The sequence below is a fragment of the Electrophorus electricus genome, chromosome 23, assembly GCF_041902795.1.
Source record: "Electrophorus electricus isolate QZ-2024a chromosome 23, ASM4190279v1, whole genome shotgun sequence".
Taxonomy (NCBI): domain Eukaryota; kingdom Metazoa; phylum Chordata; class Actinopteri; order Gymnotiformes; family Gymnotidae; genus Electrophorus; species Electrophorus electricus.
The window spans coordinates 14,638,275-14,650,000 of NC_137519.1; the positions used below are offsets into that span (position 1 = coordinate 14,638,275).

Below are 11,726 nucleotides of genomic sequence, written 5' to 3' on the forward strand. Positions count from 1 at the left end.
GAGAGAGGACAGGGAAGGTACTAAATCTAAAATAAATAAACGCAGAATGATCTGGCGGTGGTGTTGGTAGTGAGGATTCTCGTACCGTCCTGAAGTAGAGCCAGCTGGCATGACAGAAGGGAAAAGTGCCATCGAACTCAGTAGGGAGCTGAGAAACATCTACGTGCTTATGCAGAGCTTTTAGAGAGCTCAACAACTCCACCTGGCAAACACACACACACGTTATAACTCCTTATATATGTATGCAGGTCTATATGTCATAAAACATCTGAATGAATAAAACGGTTAATCTTTTGACTGCTTTGGTATGTCTGAGTGCACTGGAAGTCGGTACCATCCTGGCAAACTGAAATACAGCACAAGTACTGAACTGGAGATGCAAGGTTCTCACACAACAATGGTTTTCTCACAGTAATGACAGCCTCTCCAGCTATCAGAGGGGTGAGCTGTAGCCCTGTAATAACCATTTCAGCTCTCTGTGTTCTCAGCACTTCATCAGCACAAACGCTCGTGTTTCAAGTAGTAATCTCTGAAAGCTAAGGATGGAGAAGGGGAGTGCCATGGCAAAGCTACAGTCTAGTGCTGCGTAGACCAGCAGACTGATGGGATGAAACACACTAAGGAGGTGCTTAAAACATAACTACTTCATGTCTTAATCGTGATTCATACCTTTACTCTGGTAAGCACCACCTTTATTTCCAAACAGGACACATGCTGACACACTTTAATTAACCACCGATTCAACCAACCAAACAACCACAATATGATTCAGTACTGCCTACAATAAACAGCCTGCATGTAGGATTATGTAATCAAAGAATACAAGCGTGACTTTTAGTGTGGCTATTGCAGTCTGCAGCCTCTACATGGATGTCTGCAGGACTGCGTGTTACCTGAAATGTGGAGGGCTTCTCCAAACGCAGAGCCAGGTCTCTGTCAGCCAGCAGGAGCAGCGTGTGGATACAGCCGGGCTTGGCCTCCTGTGTGGATACAACAAGTTAAAGGTCAAGCACAAGTACACATACCACAGACGATTTGAAGATTCTGGCTCCTGGGGAGAAGTAGTCAGCAACAGTGGATGCTTAAATGTGCACATTCAACAAGGGGAACTTTCCTAAACAGCAAATGTACGCTTTGAGGAAAAAAAAGTGTTTTGGCTGAAGAGAATAAATAAAATATATATAGAAATAAAAAGAAGACAGACGAGAGAGACAATTTTAAAGGTATAGTGTAGAACGTGTACTAGACTGTTCTGCATTTGTTTCCTTCTCCTTTTAAATGTTGTGTAAACAAACCACACCAGTGTGCCTTAGGAGGCTGGTTATCATGCATCAAATACGCATGCAAGGCCAGCCAATCAAAACAGATAAATCAATTCAGGGAATCTTCTGGAAGCCTCCCCCTCTCCCCTCCTAATTCGCTTGTTTGTGGGTTGATATGCTTGTCTCTCACGGAATTTGGCTGTTGTTCATTCTGTGTTCTCGGAGATGTAAATTTGTGGATGTAACTGGGTGTGTGCCAGGTGTCCTGGCCTTCCTGCTATGTGCGGATGTGGGTATTAGTCTCCCAGGAACGCAGAGGAATGGACAGGATGATGAATGGGGCGTTTGGTCAGGACAAACACAAAACATGGAGAACAGTGGTGCCCAGGTGAAATGCCAGCACACCTATCCAAACAAACCCCCGTTCTGGATGACAGTTAGCTAGCTCATGCTTAGAGCAACTACAGATAGCCAGTATGAACTTTTATACTGCAAAAAGGGCTTTTTCCCGTTAACTCTGAGCTATGTCATTTCTTTCTGCGAAAAGAACCAAGCTTCTAGGCTTTGCTTTTACTGCAGTTTTACCAATGTGAACAACTGCAACCACTGAGTCCACATGAACACACACACACACACACACACACACAAAGAGGAATTTATTGCCGGCTGCACAACAAAGGTATGGCGACGGACAGCCCCAACTTTCCTAGGCAGCACAACCTTAGCCTGGTCAAGTCTCTGAAGAACAAAGCACTGCACATTTCTACTGAAGCCACAAATGTTTGTTTGCACAGAAACTCTTTATCCACATGCGAACTTGAACTTCTAAACCCTTTCAGTAAGCTGTGCTGAGCAGTGACTAAACTTTCTAGGGAAGAACAAACAAAAGGGGGGGAAAAAAAGCAGCGTCCCATTTTCACACACGTGGGTGTGTCCACACATTTAGAGTCCGAATAGCTGCTCTTCCCAGCCTTTTCCAGAATAAGGACAGGACAGTTATTTACTTATTTATTTATTGTACTCGTGCATAGCTCATGCTAACAAACTCATGGGAATCTGGCAGCAAAGGCCTACGTAATGCTTTGTCTCGATCAGTACTTGTTGCTAAACCTCTTGGCCCCAGGTAAAAATTCACACCTTATCAACCTGCACAGCTGCGGGACACTGTGCTTGCAAAAACAAGACAACAGGGTTGTGCCTGTATGAACACAGCCACAGCGGTGTGTTCACCTTGACTAACACACAGACCGCGTTCTCGCCTGGCCGAGGTTTTGACTCACCCACCCGGACAGGCGGAATTTCGCCTTGGAGAGACTATAATAAGATGATGGTATCTAACGCAGACATTGTGGTGCGAAGCAGAAGCCTCGGGCTTGCCCTGCTCAACCAGCCGCCGTCCCGCTGGGTTCCTTAGACTGGGCCGCACGTGTGAACTTCACTCGGGAGCCGCAAAGGAGTTCGGGCACACAGCTTTAACCAAGACACTCTAGCCTGGCCCAGAGAGACACATGAGCACAGTGCAGCAGTCTATATTACTGCAGTCTACAGTACAGCAGTCTATACTATAGCAGTCTACAGCAGTCTATAGTACAGAGGTCTACACTATAGCAATGTACACTACAGAACTACACTACAGCAGTCTACACTATAGCAGCTGCACAGATGCAGCAATTGCACTGCAGAAATTAGGCCAGTCTTTTTAGACCTGGTCTAGCTGCCTGGTTCTTGTTTCCCATCTGCCTTTTAAGTGATACAACAACAAACAACTGTGTGCTGTGTATCAGAATGGACAGAACCTTAGATCAAATCAAGTAAAAGCGTTATAACCAGGGTGACCAAGTTTTATTTCATGTAGGCTAAAGAAAGACAGACATAAAAACTAAAATAAAATGGAATCTTTTTGGCTATGCAGATTCTTCCTCCCACAACATGTTCCTCTGATGACTCCATTCTTTAATTTGCTCTCCTACGCTGTGAGCGGCCCTCGCTATCTCTCTGTCCCATTCTCCCTCATTCCTGAATCCGCTGGTGGCACGCACACTGACTAGTTCTAACCCTTTGGGGCCAGTATTACTGGCGTGAGCATAAACAACCAGAAGGATCAAGTCCTACACGTTTCAGCGAGCTTGTCTGCTTCTTTCTGTCTTAGTGGTCCGACACCCACACCATAGATGTAACATCTCACTGCACATAAATCACATTTATGACTTTCAGTGCCTGGCTGGATCTAATCGCGACTCAGACTTTAACTTTATTGCGTGAGAGACACAGATGGAAGAAATGCTGAAATTCCAAACTTCTGTTTCTTGCTCCTTTAAAGCAAATATCTTAGTGGAGGTCAAAATTGAAAGTAAAAATTTTGTGGATTGTTAGCTAATATGTTACTGAGGTGACAAATCCCAGGGAGGTGTGGAAGGTGTGTCGTGTGTGGTTGGTGTAAGTAAAGAAGAATCTGATAAGTGTTTTTCTCCTAGACGGAATTCTAGACTGGCATTTCCACCTGGAGGATGTGGCAGGCTTTGAAGAGAGCAGGGACAGGCGAACACCTGCGAGCGTCCACCAGAATGGTCAATCCCAGCGCCTGCACTTCCTTCCTGTAAGACAAACACACACACACACACACAAAGTCATGCAGGTGAAAATGCAGGCATGTGAGCATTTGTAAGCATCCATTAACCATTCCCCAGTATGAAGAATGTATGAAGGCTTCCAGCAGCAGAACCTGAGTGTGCTGTAGTAGTAAACCATGATCCGCATTAGCGCTACGCTGTTGCAGTCTGGGTTTAGCCAAGCCGTGTTTCTCAGCGCCACCGTTACCAGTGCACGGCCCGACTTGTCTCGTGTCCCTAGAAACAAAACAAGGATTTACTGACATGTGTGACGAGCAGTCTGTGAGAACCTGTAGTGGGTACAGAGGTTCAGCAGACAAGGCACAGGATACCATATGTTACAGGACACAGTCAACAAAAAATGTAAATGTAAGCCAAATTCATTGTAATGTTAAAGTGTTCAAATAGTTTATATACATCAGTATATATTGGCATATATGGTACTGTAAGGAATACATTGTACTATGTTTCAGTATTTAGAAATACCATGGCAAGAAATAAACACCTATGTAATAACCCCTAGTAGGAGTATTTTATCTAATTTCATATCTTGAGATACATCATCATCATCATCAACAACAACATTAATAATAATAACAACAATATATTAGTAATATTATTATTATTATTATTATTATTATTAATTTCTCACATATGCAACTCTAGTCACTCACCAGGCAGGCAGAGCACTCCTGAGCTCAGGACATCTGGGCTGATGTTCTGTGCTTCACTAAGAACAGGCTGGTTCCGTACACACACAGGAGACACGGACGGAGACACTGAAATGGGACACAATGCCCTGTCTTCTGCCCGGATACACTCTGCAAGATGGAAATGGTTGAGAGTAAGATGAGAGGAGAGGGGTGGTGCTGAGTAACCTGAGGAGGCAGAAAGAAGCAAGACAGATAAAAGACAGATGGGAAAGGGTTAGAGGAAGAACCACACACTCTCTCTCACACACACACACACACACACACACACACACTCTCACACACACACACACACACACACACACACACACACACACACTAACCAAAACTATTTGTTTCACAGGTGTATCTAGCAACCATTTATGCCAGCATAATGCCAGCAGCCAGAGCAGGAACCAGTCAGTGCTATTATTGGGGAGAGTAAGATCAAACCCAGATCACTGGTGTCTGGTACACTCCCCTCGAGTCTCTAGATGCAAACCATCCAGCTTTAATCACACGGCTGCAAACCTGCAAACCTCTGCCAGCTGATGGCTGAGCAATTTCACTCAATTGAGGTGATTAAATTCCATTTAGCTTTCAAGTCACAAAAGGTTATTAACATAGTTGAACCTCAAGTTCAAAAAGTCTCCAACTTATCCCAAAACAACTGGGCAAACCCACCAGATCTCCAAAACAAATCAAAACACACCTTCATAGGGATCACTGGCGTGTGTGTGTGTGTGTTTATGTTTTCTCATTCAGTATCAGTGCACAGATGGGCCCTTGAAACATGTCTCATGCAGTCTGTGCTTGCTAATCTGCAACATTACAGGTGTTTTTTGGAGCTTTGGACTATGAGAGGACTCGGGCCCAAGACCTCTGCTAGTGCTCTATTAGAAAACCCAGAAAGCTCCTCGAACCCACTGCAGATAGCAGCTCAGATCAGAAACAGAAGCAATATAGGTTGAGGGGATTCCAAACGTAACCCTGCACTCGTAACCACAAGGACCAGGAAAGTATGCGGAATCTGCTCAGGGACGTAATCCGGCAGAGGTCTGTGCATTCCAAGAGGGATCGGAGCTGATCCGGAAGAGGTATGGCTCCTAGGAGGCAGGTCTATAACATAACAGGACGTTCTTCGTCAGAAGGGAAAGGCAGCACTGCATCTGACGATTCCCTCACGCCAATCACTCGTCGCCGTTCCTTCAAATCTGTCAGTGCAGACTGAAGAAAGCCAAAAGACCCAGTGCCTGCGGGCCCTGAGGCGTGGTGTCACCAGCCCAAGCCCCTGGGCCACTGCCCCGGACTGCTGAATCTTTTCCTTTTATTCTTCGTTTTTAACTTCTTTCTTTCTTGTTTTTCATTTTCTGGCTGCTGACACCAGGCTGGGCCTTTTGGGGGTTTGTTTAAACATACCTGCCAGATGAATTAATTTATTGGCAGATAATTTCTATTGCAGACACGCTAACGGGCTGAGAAGTGTGTGTGTGTTTATTTAGGTGTGTAATATAGATCACATGTTGATAGATGGACAATTTGCTTCCTCATTATTCAGAACTAGCCAGTGTTATTTAAAGATCTGCCTGATTGTTTTGTTTTTTTTAGAACATATGTGTGTGTGTGTGTGTGTCTCTACATTTGCCAGACTCATCAGCACTCTCTCACAGGTGGTATAATCATCGCGAGGTGAGGGGAGGAGGAGATTAATTAGACCCTCAAGCGTCTTTCCAGAGGAGACGTGTCTAAAGGAGCTTCAGCACTAAATCAAAGACGTCAGCGCCAGAGAAGAACTGCATCTTTGTCCTGCGTATTACTGCATTAAACAAAATGGTCCTCAAACTATCTGCAGCAGTAGGAGAAATCAATCTTGCACCATGAAATAGCCAGAGTGTAAATTTACACGGTGACTGACGAGCACAGACGAGTGAAATGTATAGGGAAAAAAAGGATGAGTTAAGTGATAGAGGCCAGCAGTGTAATTACAGCATCGCCCCTATTGTAGCTGAGACCCAAACACCTGGGGGAGAGAGAGAGAGAGAGAGAGAGAGAGAGAGAGAGAGAAAGAGCGGCATCCATCACAGCCGACCGACTCACAACAAACAAAGACCCTGCCAGTGCAGCGCCCTCAAAACAGCACCAACCCCCATACGCCATCCATATGCTCCATCCTCCACCTCAACATACAAAATACCTGCCTGCCAGGCCCCACCACACCTGAACCACACTTGCATGTTCCACTTGAACAGTGGCAGAGCTGGAGACAAGCAGGGAACAGACCACCAGATCACTACAGAGATGATATTCAGAGACATGCCACAGGCATACTGTTACAGAAGCTAAAGCTCAGAAACGTTAGAAGAGGTCATAACTAATGTACACTACAGATCCAGCATGGAAGCTGTTGTTCTTATTCAGCAAGTGTTCTTATTCCACCACAAATAATCTCTGAAAGAAATTATTAATTACTTTCGGAAATAAACAATAAATCTGTCATAGGCCTCGACTCTTAGCAGCAGACAAACACTAAATAAGTAATATAATGTAACACAAACTTAGCATCAATGGCCAGTCAAAACATGTTCAAACTAAAAATAATATCTGTATCAGCCCAAGGCAATAAATGTTAACAACAACAACAACAACAAAGCTAAAGATATCCAATTATCTGAGTTAAAGATATCCGATTACTAAAGTATAAAACCAGAAGAGAGAGAGTCCAGAGAGCCGCTCGTCCCACTCATTCCCTAAAGCTCTCTCCTTTTCCTGCATGTGCTCTGAAACACAGCTGGTTTGGCCATCATTTCAGTGGAGTTTCTGTTCATGGCTAAATCTGAAAGCAAACTGTCTAGAGACCAGCACATGACCCCCGCAAACAGGCTCAGCTGCTCCCTGCTGTCTGGCAACAGCGGCTGAAGGTAAAGGCAGCTTTCTCAGGCTGAAGCGCAGGCCACAGTCTGTAGCACATGCTGCAGCACAGGCCACAGAACAGACTGTAGCACAGGCCGCAGAACAGGCCATATCACAGGCTGCAGCACAGTATGTAGCACAGGCCGCAGCACAGTCAGTAGCACAGGCTGCAGCACAGGCCACAGCACAGGCCGTTTGAGGCTGTCAGTAGGCTTCTGCTGGAGGTTCCCTCTGGATCAGACTCCACACTGAGCAGCACTACGGCCCACTGGCCCACCTAAAGTAAATGAAACCAGGTGGACTCAGCGCTGAGGAAACGGTACAAAGATGACGCCAACCAGGCTGGAGCTAACCATACCGTACATGACACATGAAAGAAACCTCAACCATAAAACATCTCATAAAGAAAACACAAGGGCAGCTGTGAAAACCAGGAAGACGATTTAGCTGAGAGTGACAGTGGGCCAACGGAAAGATGAAAGAAATTAAAGGATGGAATGATTGCAGGAGGAATGAGGATGAAGGGAGTGCCAGGGAGGAAAAGAGCAGAAAGTGCACTAGCTGGATTAAAATAAAAGCTGGAAGGTTTCAGCAGCTTGGTAAGTACAAAAACAGGAGATCAGGTGAAGGGGCTAGACAGGTTTGACTACAGGATAAAGAGGGGTGGAGTTTGGGTGGAGCTTGGGGTCTACCTTTCTGCAGCTGCGGCTGTAGGTGATGGTGAGTATGAGACTCCACATCTGCTCTGGGCCGTGTGGAGCCGTTAATAGAGGACGTAGTCTCATCCGCCGGCTTCTGCTCCTCTGTCACCTCCACCTTTATCTCCTCCACCACACCCTCCACAGCAGAAATGTTCTCGCCTTCCACCAGTGTGTCTGGAGTATGTGTATCTGTTCGCTCTGGGGTATAGTCCCCATTTATGACCGGTACATCGGAGACACCCCCAAAGCTTTGAGGGGCTACAGACCTGGTCACTACGGTTACTGTGGTTACCCGCTCACTCTCAGCTGCATGGCATGCTGCAGTGTTGCACTCCTCGGTTTCGGAGGAGACAGTCAGCGTTCTTTCTACTTCCTCTGCTTTCATTCTTTCTTTCTGTCCCTCCTGCAATCGCTCTTTCTCTTCCTCCTGCGTTTGTTCTCTCTCCACCCTGCCTATGGAGGCCTCGCCCTCCTCCTGGCCTGAAGGAGTGCCAGACTGGGGCGTGGAATGCGACAGACCTGTTTGAGGAGTCTCGTCTTCCCTTACCGCATTAACTGCCACTCTCTCTGCCTCTACCTCTCTCTCGGGCCCTGGCTCCAGTCTCTTGCCGTCTATCCCTCTCTCTCTGTCCTCATCACACAACACATCAGACTGTTCTCTGCTCTGCATCCACCTCCCTTCTTTAGAGCTTGACTCCTCCCACTCTACCAACGCCTCAGTGGCTGCCTCATTCCTGCCCTTGACCTCTTTCTCCACACATGGCAATGCTGTCCTCTCCTGACCCGGTCGGTCGGCCATAACTGGACTCTCCCCAGGCTGTGTGGGCACAAAGGCCCAGTCTAACTTCTCCCTGAGGGGGCGTGCTGACCCAGACCCACCCTCCACACCCTCGTGGAGGCCCAGGATGCACACGCCATCATACGGGCAATCACATACGGGCGACTCGTCTGTGGGATCCTCTAGTTGAGGCTCAGCTTGTGCCTCTGTGCAGGTGCGTGTGGGTATTAGACTACGGCTGGTCTCTGCTGTTACAAGCTGTGGGTCAGGTGGGTCAGGGTGTGTGTTTCTCACACTACTGTCTGCCTCAACCTCACTGTCAACTCTCTGCTCTCCCGCAGCACTTAATTCTGGGTCTGTGGTGTCGCCATTTACTGTGGGCTGGTCAGAACCGGAGCAGACCTGACTGAGTTTCTCCTGTTCTACAGCATTCGTTACTGCACAGTGTTGGAGCTTACTTAAAGCTTCAGTATCTGAACGTGCCATGTCTGTCTGAGACGCGGGACGTGCTGTACTACCGTGGTCCGGATGCTCGGGTACATGCTCTCTCGCATGCACATGCATGCCGGCAGAGGCGGTACCTCTAGCGCGAGTGACGTGTGGTTGGCAAGGCAGCTCCTCTACCATGCTATGGGTCAGGACGTGGGGCTGAAGCGACTCGCTGAGGTTCTCCTTGATCAGCGCGGTGCACACCATGCTCTGAGAGCGCGCGCTGTTCCTCCCTGGACCCTGGCATGGAGCGGCCCCTGGGGGCATCTGCACTGGCCCCGTGGCCCAGGACTGCTGCAGGTTCCTGTGGGTCAGGCTTATGGACTGAGTCAGGGAGCCTTTCTGGGGGGAAAAGCAAGGCAGCTCGATCTCCTCCAACTCCACGTACTCGCCCTCCGAGTCCTCAGAAGTACACGAGCTCCTTCCGGACTGGGCCATGGCAGGGAGGAGCCTATATGCACTGCTCTGAATCTCTCTCTCTTCAGATTGGCCCATGGAAGCATCAGTCAAAATCCCACAGCCTGACATGGCAGTGTTGTCTGTACAACTGTGCTCCACACCAGAGCCAAGTGCCTCTCCGAGGTCCTTTATCCTGCTGTACTCGGGCGCCGACTGGTCTGCATTTGGGGGTCGACTAATAAACTCGGGGTGAACCACGTCTTCCCAAGGGACCCTGAAAACGTCGTTGTCGGCAGAGAGCAGGCAGTGCTCCAGGACTGCTCGTCCGTCCCCGCCCCTTTCCTGGTTGATGGAGTCAAGCCAGGCCATGGTGAAGAGGGAGGTATATGCTAGCTCAGGGACCACCACCTCCTCCACATGCTGCCCGCTGGCTGACAGACACCTAAGGGCGATGTGCGGGGGGCTTTTGGCTGACGCCAGCACCTGCAGGTAGAAGTCTCCGGGCCGTAGGACGCGCCTGTCCAGAGAGGACAACTGGACTATGATCTTCTCATGGATGCACAGTGGCCAGCCCTCGTGGCGAAACAGGAAACCACAATATGGGAACTGCGGAGAAAGGGACAGACAGAGATACTGTTAAGCACAGGACGTGTGTCTACCAATGTTTTTCACAGGTCTTTAATTATTAAGTCCAAACTGGGGTGTTTGGTAGTTAAGGGGAGGAACTGTGTTTTTCAAGCAATCATGCAAACACAGCTAATCAAACAAGATTGTGGTTTAAACCTGTTAAATAATATTGACACAGTATGCTGTTTCCTCTTTATTTATGAAGGTAATGAGTTTACACAACGCCCATTCTCTTACCCCACCCCTCTAGAACAAAAACAAACCAGCCGCAACGATGCCCGATATTCATGTCCCATGAGATCTGATTAGACGTTGAAAAGGAATCCCGCAAAATTGGAGCCTAATTAATGAAGACTGCCAGGTCACACCTAGAATGACATTCCAATTTCAAAATATAACAATCAGACAATCACAGAGGCTCACGGCAAGCCTGGAGTGATTTGGTCTGGATTTGAGGGACCACTGGAGGAAGCGTGGAGGAAGAATGAACAATGAAAGCCTTTATTTCCAACAGAGGCTATTTCTCTGCCTCAGTTCAATATGCATGAATTTCACACATGGTTTTCACTCACCCAGACCACAAATTCGTCTTGACATGTCAAAGAACGCACAGCCCAAAACAGTCCCCGAACATGGCAGAATTCCTGAGATTTTTCCCTACAGACAGACGGAATGCCACTGACATGGTAGCAGCCATGCCATGGATGAAGCAGGATTTCTCCTGGAATCAGAGTCAGGGAGGCCAAAAAAATGACCAGAGGTTTCCTTTCTGGAGAGAAGTTTGGAGAGGATGTAGGGTGATGTGTTGCCAAGCAGAGGTTTTGTGTGTGTGTTTGTTTGTGTGGTTAGGGGGGAAATAAAGATCTTTTCATTGGTGGAAGAGTCATCCTGCTGGTTGCTATTATGATATTGTTCCATGCCGATATGCTGGCCCCTAACCTGAGTGAGTAGGTAACCCACCATAGACGACAGAAGGCACTCCGATGACCCCAGGATATTTTCCCACAAAGAGTGCGGACACACACACCCACACACACACACCAAATAACGAGATGACCATTACAAAAGACATCTGCTGCCCTTACTTTCACAAGCAAGGCAAAAAGAGTGTATTTTATGTTCCTAGGAAAGCAATGATACACAAACACACTCTGCGTGCACCCCCCCCCCCCCCTACACACACACATATGCCTGGTTATCTTTCTGCTTGGGCTCACACCAGAACAATTCCCACTCAATCCTCCCCTACAGGTGTGTGTGTG

General features: G+C 47.6%; 1 protein-coding gene across 9 annotated transcripts in view; it reads right to left on the reverse strand.

Annotated features, from left to right (window-relative positions):
* Nucleotides 1–11,726, reverse strand: part of plekhg4 (pleckstrin homology domain containing, family G (with RhoGef domain) member 4) — a 71,685-nt gene that overhangs the window by 27,084 nt on the left and 32,875 nt on the right. For all 9 annotated transcript variants that reach the window (XM_081705904.1, XM_081705903.1, XM_081705902.1 and 6 more), the window contains 6 exons: nt 8,163–10,443; nt 4,546–4,692; nt 3,985–4,108; nt 3,763–3,856; nt 894–980; nt 86–202 (listed from right to left, as the gene is read on the reverse strand). In XM_081705904.1, the coding sequence (XP_081562030.1) occupies nt 86–202; nt 894–980; nt 3,763–3,856; nt 3,985–4,108; nt 4,546–4,692; nt 8,163–10,206 (2,613 nt within the window). In that variant the 5' untranslated portion in view covers nt 10,207–10,443. The remainder of the gene's footprint in view (nt 1–85; nt 203–893; nt 981–3,762; nt 3,857–3,984; nt 4,109–4,545; nt 4,693–8,162; nt 10,444–11,726) is intronic.